The sequence below is a fragment of the Camarhynchus parvulus genome, chromosome 11 (genome assembly GCF_901933205.1).
Source record: "Camarhynchus parvulus chromosome 11, STF_HiC, whole genome shotgun sequence".
Lineage (NCBI taxonomy): Eukaryota > Metazoa > Chordata > Aves > Passeriformes > Thraupidae > Camarhynchus > Camarhynchus parvulus.
Window position 1 is genome coordinate 19,601,645 of NC_044581.1, and position 20,680 is coordinate 19,622,324.

General features: G+C 41.6%; 1 protein-coding gene across 4 annotated transcripts; it reads right to left on the minus strand.

The window, feature by feature from the left end:
* Positions 1-70: 70 nt before the first annotated feature.
* Positions 71-19,145, minus strand: LSM14A (LSM14A mRNA processing body assembly factor). 4 transcript variants are annotated; one of them, XM_030955932.1, is made up of 10 exons: positions 18,795-19,145; positions 11,105-11,268; positions 9,788-9,920; positions 8,708-8,827; positions 6,799-6,975; positions 6,431-6,493; positions 5,649-5,828; positions 4,017-4,188; positions 2,932-3,160; positions 71-1,865 (listed from the first exon to the last, which is right to left on the minus strand). In XM_030955932.1, the coding sequence occupies exons 1-10, from the start codon at positions 18,913-18,915 to the stop codon at positions 1,842-1,844; spliced, it is 1,383 nt and encodes a 460-aa protein (XP_030811792.1). In that variant the 5' UTR covers positions 18,916-19,145; the 3' UTR covers positions 71-1,841. The 4 variants fall into 4 exon arrangements, with proteins under 4 accessions (XP_030811792.1, XP_030811791.1, XP_030811794.1 ...); XM_030955931.1 differs by having other exon boundaries at positions 8,708-8,830; XM_030955934.1 differs by lacking the exon at positions 6,431-6,493.
* Between the last annotated feature and the right edge of the window lie 1,535 nt (positions 19,146-20,680).

A 20,680-nucleotide genomic window follows, 5' to 3' on the forward strand; every position in this document is an offset into this window, starting at 1 on the left:
CACGCGCCGCTGCCGGGAACGGCCGAGCCCCGCCCCGCCCGCCCCGCGCAACAAAGGAGCGCCGCCGTGCCGCTGGTACTGAACAGTTTATTCTGGTTTAAAATAAAAAAACAGAAAGCCTGGGCGGGCCGGGGCAACGCAGGGTTTATTTACCCCCGGCCGCGGCTCCCGGCCCGGGTATTTACAGCTGGAACACCTCAGACAGTAAAGAGTTATTGCAAGAGGACAGCACTTGCCTCTACGGTCAAAAATCTCAACAGGTGTTCAGAATCGTGACTTGTGGATCCCAAAAGGCAGTTGTTAAACATGCAAAAACATTACTAAACAATATTATCTAACTTCTACGGCTGTCAAATACTTGACCTTAATAAGGAAACCAATTACAAAATACTTCCTTGTAGTGCTATACAAAAGTTATAAAATTAAGATTCTATCAACCACTTTTAAATATTCCAATTTTTCAACAGTGCAGTTTTTCACGTCTTTATCACCACTGAACATTCTGAAGTAAAAAAAAAATCAGAAAATTAGATCAAAGTGATGTAATCTTTGGATCCCTTTATTCCTGTGGCCTTCATATACATACACAGACACAAATGACCAGGTTTCTATTTCAGCATATCAGAAAGTTGCAACTAGTTATCCAGAATTGGCAAAAAGTCCGTACTGTCATTTGTGACTTCGTGGTCTTAGAACCAGAGTCTCAATGTCTCCAAGCTACGGTCTATCAAAATGCAAACAACTTCAAACACTAAGAATTCTTTAAATTGCTCATGTCTACAGGTATTACAACAAAGTTAACGTTTCAAGAATTGACAAATGGAGACAGACTTTTACCCCAGGCATTCCAGGAGAATCACCAACTCGTGTGCCTGGTCCATTATTAAAAAAAGTTAATATTTCTCACTAAGTAAAATTAATTGCAAATCTTGACATATGAAAATTCCTTTTCTCCTTTTTTTGAAAATATCTCCTTAACTTGGTCAAATCCTGTGATATACCAGAAACTACAAAATCAAATTCTTGCAAGAGCAGTGAAGCGTGTATCCAGTTTTGTGTAATGGAAGAACATTTTCAAAACTTCATTATAGTCCAAATATAAAATCAAACATTTAAGCTTGAAAAGCTGCTAAAGAAAAAGAAACCCAACTAATTCAGTGTTCTTCAGCATACCAACTTTCTGCAATAACAGTATGTTTACCGACTTAAAAATGTTTATTCTTTAAAAAATTAGTTGCTTTTTATACAGCTATACAAAGTTTGTAATGTTTCTTTGGCAATGGGATATAATGGAATTTTACAACTATATAAAAACTTTCCTTTGCCTAAGAAACAGTATTTACTGTGTGTATATATCTGACTGACAAAGCAAGTTTTCTACTGTCCAGCACCCTAGTTGATACAACAACAACTACCTCAAAAGGGATTTTACAGGATTTCCAAAAAACAACCTTCGGTGGGTCAAAACACTCACAGTATCGACGGCCTTCTGCATACCATTGTCCTTACAACTTGAAGCAATTATCAAATACAGTTTAGTAATAAGAAAAATCCTTTCAGTGATGAAAAAATACTTAAAACTCCATCGAAGTACTGCTTATAATTAACTATACATAAGAAATTACTTATCCTTCTGTCTCAAATATATTTAATGCTTACTGTTTTCAAAGATGGCCATTTCTCAAAAGTAACTGCATTACACCCCTTTGAAATTAAATAGTTAAATCCCAGTGCTGGTGACAAGTATACAGCAAATTAACTTCATTCTTTGCAGAGATCAAAACTAATTCTCTGATTCAAGAAGATCTAGACGTTCACCTGGTTTGCAGCTTTCTTGTAGACTACGCAGCAACTTTGTTGTCTTTCTAGAGGGAACAAAAGCACAGTGTTAAAATTCATTTTGCAAAACAAACCCTACAAACTAATCCGGGCAACAGCCCTGGGAGCACTTGTGCTGTGCTGGCTATTGCCCATGTTCTGCAGCAGAGAGGAGACCTCAGGAGGGGATGAGGCTGGCATCTGGTGAAAGCCCCTCAGTCTGGCACTGAGCAGAGTAACTCATCACTCCCAATACAAAGCACAGCACAAATCCTCAGCCCTTACACCACCTCCTACTCAACTGGAAGGCAGCAAAACTCTTGTTCAGAAATTCAAATTGCTGATCTTCAATCCCTCATTTCCATTCACCTTCAGCTACCCAAAGTTTCTTTAAGTCATAGGACTATCTGTTGAAAACTAATCAAGGAACAACTGAGGGATGTTTCTCTCACAACAGAGAGAAATGTGCTGCGATGTAAGCCCCCGTTTTTTTCATTAAAAAAATTAAAATTTCTATAAAATATCGGAGATTCTTATTTGCAAAACTCTAACTGCTCATGCAGTAAACTAGCAGAAGTTGTTCTGTCCCAGTCAAAACTCTAAATGCCCAGTTTATCTGAATTAATCTGGATAGCTGTCTGATTCTAACCAGTACCCCAGTCTATAAGATCTGTGCCAACTGTGCCATTGTTGCACAATGGAAGCAAGTTAAATTACTCCCTCTCATCCTTTATATTTTAAAATATAAATGATGAGAGGGAATAATTTAACTTGCTTAATATAAATATATAACTTGGAAAAATGTTTGCAATTTACATCTCTAATACTTGCATTCAATCTGTAGAATTTTTTTCCCCTTCTTTTTCTTCTCCTCTCTGACAGCAGCTATCAAATAGCTACTCAGGGCATGTGACAAAAGGCAAACTTTACTTTTGGCTATTGACAGTAAAATGATGCCATGTAACTAAAATTTCATTAATGGACTTCCAAAAAAGTAGCTCAGAGCCTCTGCAAAGTAGTTCTAGTTCAACATTAAGCCTAGGATCAGGAGATTGTGAGCGCTCCTTTCCCAGAGCAGAGGGTTGGGTCAGAGGAACACGAAGTGCACTTTACCCTATATTCGAAGTCGGCGAACTCCCTGCCTCCGCGGCCCCCTCGGAATCCGCCGCGGAAGCCGCGGGGGGCGGGGAAGGCGCCCCTGGCGCCGGCCCGGCCCCGGCCCCCTCGGAAGCCGATGACGCCCCTGCCCCTGTAGCCGCCGCGGCCGCGGTTGGGGCGCAGGGGGATGCCGAAGGTCTCGGCGTTCAGCCGCCGCTCCTCGGCCCAGGTGGGTCGCCGCTCCCTGCAGGACAGAACCAACAGGGATGGCTGTGAAACGCTTGGGAAGGGAGGGAGAGGCGCCTTCCGAGAGGGTGTAAACGATACACGAATCACACGGTAAATCTCCACAGTATTCCTTCCACAAGAACACAGGTGTCTGTCACAGTTCACTGGGCTCATGAAGAAGGAATATGGTACAGAGTCATTAATTAGATATTAATAATGCTCTAAGAGTTTGCCATACTGAAAAGCACACTCTGTATCCTCTGCACGCAGTATCATTTGAAGCAAGAAACAGTTTGCAGTTACAGATGTTATTTTATCTGGCTGTGAGTACAACCAACAACTCCCCTTCCCCCTCCTGCAAGTCAAAATAGGTCAGCAATCCACATCATCGTGTCTAATAAAAAGGCAGCAGCAAAAGATTAGCTTTAATTTTCCTGAAATGCTATCTACCCATTTGAACAACACTACTGGCTGAGACAGTTATGTAATCTGCTTAGAAACCATTACCAAAGCAGGGTTGTAATTTATTTAACTAAGGTGTTAATTCAGCAGCAAAGCAAAACAAACCCCTCCACATCTCAGTAAATCTGGAAAGGAGATTCTAGAGCCTATGCATTAAGTTCTAAGAGCCTGTGCATTAATTCTAAAAGCATGGCTCTAAAACATCTTAAAATACCTTCCCATGACCATATTGCACTTGCCCACAAAGAAATTTTGCACTTCTTATTCCTGTTTTATTTTTGCCAGCTGCATGAGGAAATGAGCTCTAATCACCTTTGACTCAGAGTTGATTGCAATGAGTAGCACTGACAGTACCTTATGACATAAACATGCATTAAGCAGACTAACAAGCTTCTCCTTGCAGGCCATACCTATTGTCATCACAGGAAATGTTATCAAAGAAGGATTTGGTTTTGTCATAGTAGCAATTGGGTCCAAGTGGATCTTCCTCATCAGCATTCCCTTCACTATTTTGGGTATCAACACCTGAGTCACCTTTGTCTTCTCCATTTACAGGCTTCTCTGGTTTCTCAAGTTTATCTTCTGAAAAATAAAAAGTAAACAGAAGCCTAAAAAAACCAGCCTAAAATAACTGTTAAGTTATTCCCAGTCAGAGAGGAACTATATTGCATGCTACAAAAATGATTTAATGTGGAAATTAAATAACTTGACATGTAAATTAGGATGTATTGCTCTCTGGAGGTTTCTATGCTTCCTGGGGGTTTAGTTACCAAAAAAGCCTGCAGTAGAACAGATTTGACACCCATCTATTTTCTCCCCTCTTCAGCTATGTCCTTCCTTGCCTTAAGAGCCCCCTCATTCATTGAATCCTCCTAAAAGCCATCCCATGGTTTTGTTCATCCCCGTTGTCCTTCTCCTTTGCCTTCTGGCTTTGCTGCCATCTCCTTTGAGAAGCAGGGCCAGCATTCTGACTTTGTGATGTATTTATTTCCTAATAATGCCTCAAGTTCAACTCACATTTTAACCAGTACTGAAAACAAAGCTGATGGTTCAACACCAGCAGCTATTGCTATCTTCAAATGTCATTCCTAAATGTCTACAGCTTAAATCTCACAATGCTGTGCATAAACTTCAGATAACCAGCTCAACCTTTCCACATGCAAGAACTACCAGACTCACAAACATTTCTATAGCTATTTATGGTTAGCATTCCCTTTTCTCCTTATCATTCTGGAAAAAACTGTATCAACAGCAAACCATCAACTGATTGAGAAATGATCCAGAAAAACAGGTGAGGACCACAGGACAGATCTTACGGGACTCAACTGGTGTTTTTACTCTACATTGAAATCTGACCATTTATTCCCACCTCTTGTTTCCTAGCTTTTAGCCAATCATTCACTGAAACAGGGAACTCACTGTATTAACCTGCAACAATTTTGTCCAAAAATAGCAGCAGCAGTGTAACAAACAGGTGGCTGGTCACAAGTGAATGAGGTAATCAAAACAGAAGCCTGCTAGAAAACGAGCGCTGGCAGCACGGTTTTTAACTACTCCTGTGTTCCTCTGGAAAAGGATAAAAGCAAGGAAATGCTAGAAACATTCAAACAAACTCTCCTACATACTACAATGAAGTTCTGATCCCAAACTCCTTTCCTTTAGGTCTATAATTGACATTGTAATTTTGGTCTAATAATTGAAAACCTAAAACATGGATTTTCTTTTATTGCATCCTTTCCAGAACTTTAAAGTAATAAACATTATTGGGACTTCTGGTTAAGTAATCTGCATTTTTAACAGAGACTTGTTAGAACTTCACAGATGATATCTGCTAGTTAAAATTTGTTAAATACTCAAACAGTGACCCAAGTATTTAATTAACATATGACCCCAGTTTACTTATTAATTGGTTTTTAAATTTATTTTTAATGACTGCAAGCAAGACTTAATACTATATGCCTTTTAAGAGTTGTTCTCCAAGGTAGGATCAAAACAGCAAGACAGTTTTTCCATGCTCAAATCTAAAGCAAAAATTGTTTTACCTTTTAATTTAAGTTTATTATGAAACTCTCTATCAATTTCCTCCTTATTGAATTGTGCATTTGCACTTTCAAAGTCAAAGTCCTTCTCAAACTTCATTGGACCATCCCTCCTAATACCAAATCTTCCTCGGCCCCCTCTGTGACCTCCGCGGCCTCTCCGTACTGCAGGTGCACCTGGAACTGAAAAGAGGGAAATTCTGTTTGGTTGTGCTTTGTGGATTGGCTTTTCTCTGAGGATGGTGGAAGGTGTTTTGTGTTTTGGTTTGATTTCTAATTCCTGGGGTAGCAGATTGGGACTTCAGAAGTGCAGGAAGAGAATGCCTGTTGTTTAAAGTCCCATCAGAGCAGCTTGTAATTTGTAAATTCACTTACAGTAACGATGAAAGTGACACAGAAAGCATAACAATACTAAATTTGTGTGTTAAAGACTCTCTAGAAGTCATTAAAAGCTTTTGGAAGACAAGTTAAAATATTAGTGGCTTTTCAGTCAAGTATATTTCTAGAAAGGCTTTTATTTCATGCTATTATGTTTATAAATCTGTGATGTAAACATATACTTGATTCATATTTTTATTTAAATTGACTGCTTAGAAATCAACAAGAAAAACAACAAGAAAAGATTTTTCTCTTTAATGTTGACTTCATTTGCTTGTATTCTTCTGGCTCAATGCAAAGTTGTTACCCTCTCAAAGCAAAATGTGAAAGAATTTATGTATTTTAGCAAATTTTAAAAACGTATTGGTCTGAAAGCAACGATAGCTATTTCTCAAAACATGATTTACCAATTTGTCGTTTGTTTTCATTTCTGAGTTCATTTTCTGATCTTGAAACCTTGTGTGCTTCAGCTAAAGTTGGAAATAAAAACATGATTTGTTTATCCAATTAGGTATTTTTGATCATACTTTTGTATATATAGTTCAGATTTTTAAAAAATCCAAACCTATAAATGTAAATCACGTTTAAATCATAAAAAAAAAAGTAATTTAGAATATATGCTTAAATTTAAAAAGAAATATGTATCTAATGCAGGTCTCTGCTGGCCAGCCTATCAGTAGTAGACAGCAGGAAAATTCCTATGTACTACCCTTTAAAGGAGCACTTTGTATGTGTATGGAAGGAATGAAGCTGTATGAAAACTACCCAAAGCTACCTCGTCTGTGCTCTTGGTTCTCTAGGGATTTTTGGCTTGCAGACACCAAAGGTCTGGTTTGTACAGGACTCCTCCTCCCAACTGGTGCTGGAGTGGGCAGGTGGGCTGAAGCTGTTTGTACAGCTTGTTCCATGGTGGGGCTCCTTCTCAAATGGTCCATCTGAGGGCTTGAACGACCTGGGAAAAAACAAAACCAAACCAAACCCCACACGATTATTTCTCATCTACAGAGGTTACTGGAGTTACTGGTCTCAACCAATCTAGACTGACAGGTTTATCTGCCTTAGCAGTTAAGGCAGCTGTGTCCAAAAAAAAAAAATTTCTGCACTATCAGATCCACTAATTCAGAATAAAGGATGTTTAGGAATACCCCTTCCCTCACTCTATAATGAAATAATGGGTAGGACACCCAATCCCTACCAACCCATTAATGATGTACATTTAGCTGTGGAATCAAACTTTGGCATTGACTGGAGGTGAAAATGCTCCTCCTGCCTCCCTGGGATGCCAAGTGGGAAGAGGCTGCTCCCAAAGGCAGCTGGGATGCAGCTCAGGCACTGCTGCAGGACCCCTGCCCACACAAGGATAGTGGCACAGGCTGGGCTCACTGCAGGGAAGGAGCTGGGGGAGCTGCCCCACACAGCCCTGCTCACATAGGGGCTGCAGGCAGCAGCACCTTCAGAATGGAGCCACTGATCCAGCCAGACAAGCTTACAACATCAAACAGGTAAATCTACTGAGAAATTAGACTAAGACTCAAGTCCCAGTAAGTGAAAGAACAAGGTTCTATCTCATTACAAAACTAACAAAAGGAAAAGAAAAAATAAACCAAACCCACGAACAAAACAATAAATCCAACCATACCACACTTGCAATTGACAAAGATGAAAAATATTTCTAAAAAAACACTCAGAGAAAACCACAGGAAATGCTGTGGCAGAATCTATGTTCACCCAGAGCATACCTCATATATGTCCACAAATTGTACAGGCTTTAACTGCAGAAAACCAAACTTCTGTTTCAACAGAAAAATGCTCAGCATACCTTTGCCCCTTGCATTAATCCAGCAAAGCAGAACCTATTTTTGGCAACCCACTCAACTAGTCCTAGAAACACTCCTAATGGGTGTACAAACCTCAGCTGGAATTTAGGGGAAAAAAACTGTTTGCTCTAAGTGTTTTGCCTTTAACATGACTGCATAATTTAAAAACAGCATTAGGAATCTATCTCGGCACACACTTTGACAGCAAGGAAGAGTGGAAGAGCAGGAAATAATGGGGTTTGGGTTTTTAAGGAGTGATGTTAACAACATCTGCATGAAGGTAAGGGTGAAGGTGCTCAATGTCTAGTTTCTTTTTTCTTTGCCATTCAAATATCATCCAGACTCTCATTTTTTCCAATATTACATAAACTATCCATACAGTTCCTGTTAATATTAAGCTGATTTAAAAGTCACGTCACCACCTCTACTGGAAATCAGGTCTGCTGTTAATATCATCTATGTAACTATGCATGAACAGAAGAACTACAGTTAGGAATAAAGATTTTAAAATTTTAAGATGAAGGACTTCCCATTTTACTCAGTATGAAGTATCTGCAGTTCTGCCATGTTATTAACAAACCCAAATACTGCATTTCCACATGCACCTGTTTGCTGACAGTATTTCACTTGATTAAGCCCTACTTCTCAGTACAGGTGCCTTAAGGGAAACAATAAATGTGTTACTACCTGCAGCACTCCAAGATGTAGAGAAAACACATTTAAACAGCAAACACAAAGCCTCTCAGTGTTTAATACCAAGTGTTTTCATGAGAGAATTCAGCTGTTTGGTTGGTATTTCTGGCAACCACCAAAATCACATGGACACAACTTGTCAAAAAAGACTGAAGTCACTAAAAAAGACTTTACCTTGAGACATCTGTGTTTTTAGTGATCTTGCATCTGTTGTAAACGAAGAACCAACTGCAGTGCTTTGGGACATGCTAGCACTGCCTGAAGAATCTGCTCCAAAAGATGTTAAAGAACCTCCTGCTTTGAAAGAAATAATATAGTTGTAAAATCTGGTTTAGACTTTTTTTAAACTAGCACTAAATAATCAGTGAAGCTTTATTAGGCAGTTATTCTAGACTACATGTAAGTCTGCCCTTCCCATACACTTTTAGTTTAATCTAACAGCTGTATGCACATAGGCTGGTAAAAGTAGTATGCTGATTTTTCAATCTAAAATGAAAAACAAAAGAGCACTTCTAACTTCACCATCACAAGTATTAACAAAACACAGTCATCTTATGAAGCCGTACATCTTATTGTATATATTTCCATTTAAGATCCTTTCAGCAAAAATATGACTGTCACATATTAATTGATATCAAATTATGACCAATTCTACAGCCCTTCCTTTGCATGGCTAACGTTTTCAGTACCAGGAGTAACACTGTTGCCAGAACAGTTATGAGACTCTAAGTTCCTATGAGAAAAACTAAACTGTGAAATAAACTCTCAGGGAGGAAGGAAAGTTGGCTGGTGAGTCTCAGAGAGAATGTGCAGTCTAAAGGATCAATTAGCCCATGCAGCTCACAAATACTTCCAGCATCTATTTCCCAGATAGCCAACACCTCACGAACAGCTGGAGGACTGCACTGGCACATGGTTGCTGAATAATCCAAATCCTTAGTTAAGGCATACAGCACCTGGTCAACCCAACAGCACGGCTATGGGGCTTGTCTGGATAGGCTGCCTCTACCACTTGTGAAATATAATGAATACTGGTCCCTCTGAGATAGGTGTTTAGTTCTCAATCATAATTATTTTAAGATGCAGACTATGAAGAACTCTCTATTTTCAGCTAAACTGCAGAACTAACAGAGATGGAAAACTTTGAATCTGCCTTAGGAAAAGGCACTGATGAAATTCTAGGCAGTGGTTACTGCCTGTGCACACCGAGAACTTCACTGCCAGGAAAGCACCAGATAACCAAAGTGAACCTACCAACTCCCACGGCGCCGAACTGCTGCCCCACCAGCGGGCTGGGGCTGAACTGGCTGTACGCAGGCATCCTGCCAAAGGGACCGTAGGAACCCACAGACTGGAATGAAGATGTAGTCGAAGATCCTAGTGAAGACTAAAGACAAAACACGTAACACACTAGCAAAAACTCATATTTACACCAAAATTAGGAAATAGTTCTGTGATGCAAGACATGTAGAAAGTTTAAAATAAACATTTTCACAAGTATGTACAGCTTACAGACCTGTGGAAACAGTAACACAAAATTTTGCAATCTTTTCCCTATAACCTCAGACACTCTCTTGTCCAACACACACATATAAACTTTGTTGCTTTGTTGGCAAATTTAGGAAGTGTCCTGTCTTTTTCCTTGGAGTTTCAAACCCCACAGGTACAATAAGATACCCAAGCATACTGGAGGAGGCTGGGGTTATCACTATTACTGGGGTTCACAGTAATGCAACTTCACCACTCTTGACTACAACTGACAGAGGGACTTGCACCAAATTTAATAAAAGTCCTTGGAGAAATGCAAGGGTACATCATAAGGAAGTTCAAGAATTTTATCCTACAGAATAGATAAAGTAGAAGAATTGTATTACATGGGATTATCGACCTCCATTTGAAGCAAGAGATTTCCTCTTGCCCTCAGGGATGACTTTTAAGATATTCCGTAAGCACAATCAAAAAGCCAACAAATTTCTGAAAAAACTATTTATCAGTCTGTTTACTACAAAATGACAGATTAATCAAATCTGAAGGCTTCAAGTTGCAAGTTGCTTTCCCTTCAGAAACCAAGTATTCACTATTCAAATAACTGCCTTATAGTATGAAGCCTGTTTAAAAACATAGCTAAATGAAACACTTTAAAGTCATAGTTAGCAAAAAATGTTGAACATTAAAACAAAAATAAAACAAACAAGCAAACAAAAGCCACTAAAAATTATCTGGAGATATTTCATGATCTACTCCATTTGATTTATACCAAGTCTGATCTTCCCAAGAACTGTGTCCTAAGCCAAGTCCTTTCAAAAAAGGCATCAAGACCTACAAAACATCATCAGTTGGTTTTGAAAAGACAGCAGCTTTGGTATGTAGTGCACTGTGCTAGAGTTAGATTTCAACCTTCATTTCCACAGTTAAAGACTGTGAAAGGAGAAAATCCTCCCAGAGTTCTTTACATTGGGCTGTGAACCTTCCAGTGATGAACACTTTAATTTTAAACACTCAGCTAGAGAGCACTTCAGGTAGCAAGTCACTGCTTCAGCAGCAATGATTTACAGCTCTGCTGGGACTTACCTGGACAATGGCAGGGTCCTGTGGCAAGGAGCACTGAGGTTTGGGCGGCTCACAGACAGTCAGGTCTTTGATGTCGCTGCCACGGAATATGATGTACTCGAAGACCTCATCGCGAGGTGGGATGGGTCTGTCCGTCGGTCTGTCCTCTGTACCAAAGGAGCGAACTGCAGAGGCGGGAAGGGAGACAAAGAATGAAACGTCCCATGTTCAGCAAAAGGGTTTCAAATATACTGCAGAGACAAACAGCTTTAAATGAAAAGGATAAAATTTCATTGAGAAAAAACCTTTATTGAGTAGGCATCATATTCTTTATCAACTCTCCTCAGACAAACAAGTAATTTAAGCTAAAAAATCTAAGTTAAAACCCAAGCCGAAAGACTGAGACATCACTTATGCTATTAATTACATGTTGAATATTTCAAATGTTTTGTGAGGGTAAGGGGAAGCAGCAAGGCAGGTTTTTTTGGCTGCTAAGTCAATCCTATGAATCAAGAAATAAATGAGTTTACGTACTTTATATTCTGCATTTGCAAAACAGGAAAAATATGCTAATACTACTAAAATCTGGAATATTAAGAATTATCAAATGTGAATTTCTCAAGAGATTCAAAATGTAATAAAACAACAAGAATTCTCTGGTACGTATACACAATTTTCCCTAAGCAAAATGCATTCTTGCTGGTGTAAGGTTCACATGATGTCATATGATCTCTGCCAAATTAAGCAAACTCACTGGGGCATAACTATCTTCCTAGTGCGCACCATACCAAGACATTAAATTCCTTGTATGAATTCCAACAGCTTTCTGACTGCACAGCAATGAAGCAATGAAGCTCTTCCTTTTGCACTACGTATAATCACTGCCACTGTACATGGATACCACCACTTTGCTGTCACTGCCCTCTCAGAAACTTTTCCCCATCCTTAGACTGCCAACCCTGGGTGAGTATCAAACGAAACAAACAAATAACTGAAGAACAGAATTGTCTCCAAGGACTAGTTGTGTAAGCAAAAACTAAACAATGGATTGAAACCAGAGAGGGCAAAAAAACAAACCCCCAAAATCATGACAGTCACATTCAATCACAATCTCATTAACTTGTAGCAGTTTAACAATCCCTCATGACTGTTTTTGCTCCAGCCTTTTAGAAAGTATTTGTTTGCTTTGCAAGGTACAGGTTATGCTGAGAAAAAAAAAAGTATCTGTATTTTGCTTTAATTTACCAGAATTAGATTTCCCTCCATTTTCAGATGCATCAACATTTTGGAGACATCATTAGGCACTTATTTGCAGCCATAGAATCATTAGTCAAGAAAAGCAGAGTCTCCTGTAGAGATGTATAAAGTGATACTGAGTCATTTCTCAGGCTGCACCAGCCATCTTCCATCACTGTTGTTTCCTGTGATACTGCATAAACAGAGCTTAACATCAGGTATTAAAATCTTTTTAAGAAGTATAATTCAGGGGTAAAGAGATCGTGTCCACACTACAAAGAAAAATATCATTAAGTAGTTACAATTACTTTGTTCATGTATCATCTAGTGAGCTGTCTTTCATTATCTTTTCTGTTTCTGTGCATCTAAAAGACTGCTCTGAATGGTGCTACAAAGTGTGAGCAATGTAAAAAGGCACACACTGCTCAGTTCATGTCAGTCCTTGTTAGGAAAAGAATCTGTCTTCTTTTCCTCAACAGAAAAAAGTGTCTGGAGCTTAAGAATTCACAGAAACTAACTCAAAGTAATGCACAGAAGCTTAATAACATTATCAGTGGGTCATGTGCATTCCTGGGTCAATTCATTCCATTGCTTTTTATTCACCAAGCTTTTCCGTTTCACTATCTTGACCGTGGATCTACCCCCACTTTCTGGCCATCTTATACTCTATTTATCAGATAACTAATAAATTATCTTGGACTTTCATTCCATCATTTGACCTGCTGCCTTGGTAAGTAAAACCAAAGTTGATTTTGTCCTGCTCCTCTCTGTCCCACACTGAAATGGTTTCTCTAGTAGCCATTTTGTCTACAAAGGTGCACAAAAATGGCCAGAGTATGATCAGTTAGTTATCAAAGGATCTTACCTTCTAGCTAAAGTGAAAAAACTACTCTACAGAAACACCACAGAGAAAGGGTAGTAAGTTGGAGGGCTGCATCTTGCCTCTACTGGAAATAAAAATCTGATGAATTGTGGAAGAAATATGCTTTGAAAGTATTTCTCTTAAGTCAGAGCTACACTACACAGGTAAGTATTTCAATATTAATACCAATGTCCCATGACACATACAGGAACAGTTCTAACACCTAGCAATTACCTTTCTCCATTCTAAACCAATTAAAAAAAGGGAACCACCAGACTTTCATCTACTGACTTGCTGAAAGAAGTAAAGGGATTTCAGTTATGTTAAAAAAAATGTCTTTCTCCACACCATGAAATTACTATAACATCAAAAGGAAGTCTTTCAGTGCCAAAATTTAGAATTCATCTTTAAGAGATTCCACTGTCTATGCAGCTAACTCAAGACCCTGATACGGTTGCCAATGGTTTATCAATAAAACACATCAAGATTTGCTACTAAAAGTTTGACTCTTCCTTTACTTCTTCCCTGTCCCAAATCAAACTGGTTTTATCACAGCCTTCTGCAAAACATAAACACAATTTCATCCAATGAAGATTTGCTCTGCTGGAGAGGGGTAAGCAAACTCCCCTGATCTGCAGCTCAGACTTGCTCTCTCACCACAAGCAACCAAAATAACCACTCCAAGTCCAACTTCCTTTTAAAGCAGGAACCAGAACTGTGTGTGTGGTGATCTAAAGAAGGGCTACCTCACGAGTCCACCCCAGTCAGGTCCTTCAGAGTAGTGTTAAGGAGTTGAAAGTTACTTTTTGTGTATTGCAAAGGCATACCTACCTTTACAGTTTGTATTTTCCTCACTTAGATTAGGATTTAACACAATCTGAGCTCATGAAAGTAAGAAGTCTAATATTAGAAATGGCCAGTATAGCAACATTTTAGAAAGAAATAGCTTTTACCATGTTTTCTCATATTCAGAAATGCTAAGTTGCCAGAGTATCAAAAGCATAAGGTATTGGAGCAGCAGCAGGCTTAGAGCTCTGTCCAGCTCTGACTTCTGGGGAATTTCCTCAGACTATCTCCTTCCTCCGGAACACGGTGCAGTAGTTCATATATAGCAAAATACTGAAGAGGGAGGGGAGACTAAAATAAGCACAAAAAGATTGTCTTGTGAAAGACAATCTTACAACTCCAGGAAATCTAATTAATTTTACCTTGTCTATTTCAGGATTGCTTTTTCTTTTGTTTTTGAAAGAGCTAAAGTGGCTTAAGGACTTGCAAACAAAAGGACAAGCAGTACACATTAAAAGCAAACTTATTTTTTGTCAGTGTAAATATACACAAGTCAGTAGCTAGCTAAAATAACTAACTCTCTTGAGCCTATTAATCTATATACTTGTGCTCAAGTGAGCAAATTTTTGTACAGATTTTGACTGTGATATTACCAATATATGATATTTTAATGTATATTACCATATTATACTGCTGTAGCATTCAATGGCAACACTGCAACTTTCCCTGTCAGTTAGTTGGTAGATATATTATTTGTTGATTAACACAAGGAATCTAAGCAGAATGTAAATGAGAAGTGAGGCATTGACTCTGCTCCCCATCAGGTGAATTCCTGCAGCAGGCAGGTCAGGCTGTGCACACACTGCCTCTCTCCTCTCCCCAGGAGCAAACACACACACACAGACAGCAGCTCTCCCTGCTCCTGAGGCACCAGGAGGAGCACAGCCACTGAAAGGACACCACCACAAATGACCAAGTCATTTCAGTTGCCACCTCACTCCACATATCACAACCTTCCACTGCAGCCATGCTTTGATGCCTGCACACCACAGCAGCTCCTTGCCCCAGACAATTACCTCAGCCTGCATTCCCTTGCTTGCAGGGAGATGGAGCAGGCTTTGACAAGAGTAATTTTTCTGCTGTGACATACTGTGCCCAAGTTTGGTTTGGCACACAGGCCCTAACCTTCAAGACATGCAAGGAGCACGTTACCTAACTGACTAAAAAATACATTCCTAAAAAACTGACAGAAATTTAACCCTTCCCTTTCCTGCTCCCACCCCTGAATAAGCTCAAGCTCAGGATTTCAACTTTCCTCTGTCTGCATTTCTGTGTCTTTCACCTGCAAATAATGCTCTGTAGAAGTCTGAAAGGGAAGTTTTCCTTTGGATGTGTCATTATACCATGAACAACACTATCACAGATGGTTGAAAATGCCAGAAGTTTAACTACTTAAAGTTACCAAAAGCTGTTTCATTAGTATCTATCAATTATCATGGTCCCAAGTGCAACCCTCAGCGGTCCAAGAGTTGCTAAGTGAGAACTGATGCATTACAGCAGAGACAATATATAATTCTGTTTCTTACACTCACATACCTAAGCATTCCCTGTTGTTGAAGGAACAAAGCTTTTTCTGACACAATATGGTTTTTCTTACACAGCTTACCTGCATTAAAAATAACTCTCTCTAAATCAGTGCCTTGAAATAGAAAACCATTATGTATAACTGATATAAAAGATCACATCTCCTTTTTAGTGCCACAACATTTAAGATCAAGCACTGTGATTATTCTGTAAATGCCCCAGGTAGGGCAGCAATCATTTTCCAGCAAGAAAACTAACCATAGCTTGCAAACTCCTCTTAAATTGCTTGGGCTTAATAATGTTTTAAAAATTAATAATGAATTTTTAAAAAACTAAGTGTTAACTAGAACCATGAACTAGAAGGACATTTCAAGCTATTTTAACTTGAGGCTTGACAATAGGAGTGAGTGGGTTTTGGTTCCAGACACTGTCTCTGAAAAGCTGCTGATCCAAAGAGAACATATGGGCCAATAATATTAAAGGACCTCAAATGTCTGCACAGCTTGCAGTGTTTGGAATCCACTATGGATGGGGCTTCCCCTGTTATTTAAATAACTATACACTCATACACTCTGTGAAAGGATGCAGCACTTCACCTTACCAGACTCCAGCTTAGGTTAAAAATGTTATGCTCAATATTTAACAGCTCCTATCTTTCTCTAACTGTGAGACAGAAGCCACAAGTTTTGTTCAGTGGAAAGATTACCACGTTGTAAACAAAATGCTGATTAGAGAACGAGAGCCCCCAGTAAGGAAGGACTACAGCCTGTGCTGGCAACCCAAAACACTCATTTCTGTCTGAAACCCTCGACAATTTAAGACAAATGAAGGCATTCCATGAACACAACTTCATGAGATTAATCTCTGACTTTGGTTCAACCCAACCAAATCCTACAGTTGGGCAAATCTGTAGTTATTAAAGAACAGACTCTACCTCTACTTTTGCGCTTTATGTCACCATTGCAGCATCCTCAGTTAGAATATGAACAATGCTAAAGTGCCCTGCTTTCAATTCAGGTAACAGTCATGTCACACACACTGCACAGCTCAGCAACTGAAAGCATCAAATCTTATGGGATTTTTTTTTGTGTCTCTCTCTGGCAAAAAAAAATTACATTTGTGGTCAAGATTCACAGTAAACAGTTCTAGTCTGACTCCTGGACTCAGCACAAGAAGAAGAGGTAACTATTAGCTGATCAACATATTTACAGCTAGAGTACAAGTTCTGCTTCTTTCACAAACAGGCCAATAATTGAGCACTCCTGCCACGTTACATACACACTGTCACATACATTCAGTGGCCTGAGCCTGCAGAAACCTGAATACTCTGGAGTGGAGCATTCTGCTGATGAGCACAGAGAACTGCCCCAGTCTAACATAGGTGTTAGCAGCTCCACACTAATCTCGACATTTTTGGTTCCAGGTGGCCTAGAAATACTGGTTTATTCTCTTCTGAATCATAACACTATTACAAAATACACATTCTTCAGCTAACTCAGCCAAGTTTTATTAAAGTAAATTCAGTGGTTTAGATTTACATTTCTGATGAGAGCAAGAGAAGAGAGTAGATCAGACTTGTAACTGTAGTTTGATCTATCTTAAATACGTACACTTTGGCAGATACACCACACCATGACTTAACCACTCTCGAGAAGTCATGAAAAATTGGCTTGGTCAGCACTAAATCAGTCTAATTTTGGACAAGACTATCACAAGCTCCTCAAGGATAGGATTCTTTTTCAATGTGCTTTGTACAAACCTTAACAATCACAGCATGCAACTGGAATTTCTGAACATTTATTTTTAATCACAATATCCAGCTTTTACTTGTATAAACCAAAACCAGCTGTCCTTTCAAAGTAGATAATGCAACTCCAGCCAGGCAATTTAACCTAAAGGCAACTTTAGAAATAAGGAAAAATCACACAGTGAAAGCTAACTCTGCCCGAAAAGGGAAATGTGCAAGCCTGGGACCAAACCCACCGTGAGGCGTTTGAAAGCCCACGTATCACAATTTACAAAACAGAGTAACCTATTTCTTAAACAATAACGGGGGGAGTGTGTTGCTTGCGAGGAGGGAACGCCTTAAAGAGACACAGCGCACAAACAAGAATTACCACAAAGGCCAGCGAAAGCGAACACACTCACGGTATGCACCAGCACCAGGGCAGCTGTGCAGAACGGACCGGACCGGCCTTAAGCCTTTCCTATCGCCAGGAACCGAGTTCTGGAATCCTCTCTGTCTCAAATATTTCATTTACAAGGACTAAGTTTTCCTCTTCCCTAATGGCTGCTTAGACTCTCTGGTTTTACATACGAATTTGGATTACTTCGCAAGACTTTACAGATGCAAGAAGTGTAAAGGAAAAAAATGCTGAGTGTTGCAGAATCTATTCTAAAGAGATCATTAGAAGTTCTGACTTAATGTTTTACCTTGAGAATGAATTCTTATGCACGAGAAACACTGAAGTCCTTCAGACGCCCAGTTTCAAGAATTCTTTTTTTTGGCTCCAACTCTCTTCTCAGTAAACCTGTCTAACTTTCTTATACATTCACAAAAATCTCTTCCTCGACTTATAAATGTGTGTGTGTGTATATATACATATATCTTGAGGCCGATAACATTCTGGTACCATTTCGAACTACACTGTGGCATACACCTCCGAAAATTAACAGCTTACGTTCAGCTTTTGTCGGTAATCCAGCACTGAGGATTCCCTTCAGACCCGAGCTGTCTGCCGCCCTAAGAGGCAGAGCAACCCAGTCATACACGGCCCTATACCCCGTAGGTCTGGAATTCTTAACGATGCGAAGAAAACCTCCTTCCAGCCTCCCCCTCCTACTCCCTTTCACGCACTAGCTCCGGACCGCTTTCACCGCCACGGGTTTCACACTCGCACTCTACTGGGAACAGCTCCGAGCAGCCCCCGGCACGGAGCCGCTGCCGGCTGCTCTCGGCGAGGGTCCCTTCCCGGAGCGGGGGAACGGGGGGAGCGGGGCCTCGCAGCGCCGCCGCTCTCTCGCCAGACCCTCTCTCGCTTCCACCTCCCCCGCGGGACGAGGCGGGCTCTGAGCGAGCTCCGCCGGGCCCCCGCAGGCCGAGGCCGCCCGCCGGGCCTCACCAGCGCCCGGCCAGCGCCGCGGCCCCGGCTCCTGGGCCGATCCCGGTGCCGCGGCCTCGATCCCCTCCCGCCCCTCCCCGAGCGCCGCCGGGCCCGCTCCTCCGGCCGGCCGCGTCCTTACCCTTGGCCAGCGCCACTGTGGAGTTCTCGGTGTCGATGGTGTACAGGATCCCCTCATAGCGGATCTCAGCCTTGGAGATGAGGCTGATCTTGCTCCCGATGTAGGGCGTCCCCCCGCTCATGGCGCTGCTTCTTGGTCAGGGGCACCCCTTCGCCGCTGCCGAGGGCTCCTTCAGCTAGGCACAAGTAGCCAAGCAAGCCCGCCCCTGAGTCGTAGTAGGCGCTGTCCTCCCGTCGCCCCGAGCCGCCGCTCCCCACACAGCGGAACCCCCGGCACAGCCCTCAGCGGAGCGCTCAGCACGGCCCGCGCCCCGCGGCTCCCAACATGGCCGCCGCCTTCATCTTCCCTCACAGCGCCCCCCCGCCCGGCCCGCCAGGTGCATGCCGGGAGCGCGGCTACTCTCGCGAGAGCTGCGGACGCTGACTTGGGGGCGGGAACGTCGCGGAGCGGCGTCGGGGTCCCGCGCGCGACGGCGGGAGCGGAGCTTCGGCACCGCTCGGGTCCGTTCGGCTCTGCCCGGCCCAGCTCGACTCTGCTCGGCCCCGTTCGGCTCTGCCCGGCCCCACTCGGCACCGCTCGGCCTGGCTGTCCGGTGTGGTCGCTGGGCCCCCCGGCCCTGGCGCAGCTCCCGAGCGGTCACCGGGCAGTGACAGCAGCTTTGGTGGTTTTTGGGGTTTCGGCGTGTTTGAGGGGCCCGGTCGCTGCACGGCAAATCCTGGGGACCCCGTGGGCAGGGGGAGCGCAGGAGCGGGGGGATAACATCGGTTCTGTTTCACCAGGATTCCCTTTTCCTGTGCTGAGAGTCGCATCCTGCAGCCAGCACCGAGCAACACGGTTGTTGATGAAATCCTGACCTAACTGTGGGAATAACCCTGAAAAAACACCCTTTTAGTACAAGCAAACACACACAAACGCCTCATGATGCTGTGATTGCCCTTGATTTGTGCACTTTAAATAAGAATCACAAATGAGGCTTCTGTGGGATATTGCCTCAGCCCCCTGGAAAACACCACAACCAACACCAGCCTCTGAAAGGTGGCTTAGCTTTGGTTTCAGCAACTGGACATTATCACATTGCAAAGATTCAGCAAGTGTTGTGTTCAGAAAAGGCTTTGAAATGCAATATCAAGCCAGACTTTCCAGAAGGGCCTGCAGGTGCCTAAGCAGGAGCCAGGCTGGGCTCCTGGAGGTTTGTGCCCAAGCTGAGCTGGCTATAAAGTGCCCAAGGAGCTTTACTGGAATTGCTCCCAGGGTGTCCGAACCCACCTGAAAGATGGTGAAGCAAAGTTCTGCTGTAAATGACTGCACAGACCCTATCAACTCTGTGGGACACCACTGTTGAAAATCTGCATTTGTAATTCAGCTCAAAGTGAAGCTCCTGTATAGAGAAATAGCAGATATTCTGTTACAAGGAAAGAGGCTGGTCTGTGGCTGAGTCTCAACCTCTGTTGGAGGAGGTGGAGAGGATTGAAACAGTGTAGAGGATCAGCTACAGCCTGTGTAACATGGATTTCCTTCTGCCTTGTGGAAGGGAAGGGAAGGAAAAGGAAATTCTGGTGTACATCTTCCTAAGATTTCTCCCATCTGCCTCTCAAAACTGGAGAGGATGGTTTTTTATGGAAACACTCAGTTTAATGCCATAGTATTAGAAAAATTGGCACTAAAATTTATTTAATAGTCAGGACTAGTCACAGAACCATATGTCTACTTTCCATGTTACATTTGTAGAATTAGGGTTCCAAGATCATGTAGTTGGAAGAGGAAATAGAAATGGAACTTTCTTTGAGCTTGGGCCACAATAGATGAGTGTTTCAGAACAGAAATCAAATGGAAAACTGTCAGGGTTTACTTTTCACAGACCCCAAGAATCGATCAGCCTCGAGGGG

Bases quoted from the DNA above. Each gene is read 5' to 3' on its own strand.
- LSM14A (XM_030955931.1), bottom strand. From the start codon at position 18,915: ATGAGCGGGGGGACGCCCTACATCGGGAGCAAGATCAGCCTCATCTCC. The intron at 8,831-9,787 runs GTAGGTTCACTT...TTTCTTTCAAAG, and splicing joins GTTCGGCGCCGTGGGAGTTG to CAGGAGGTTCTTTAACATCT. The intron at 4,189-5,648 runs GTAAAACAATTT...TTTATTTTTCAG, and splicing joins TAATAAACTTAAATTAAAAG to AAGATAAACTTGAGAAACCA.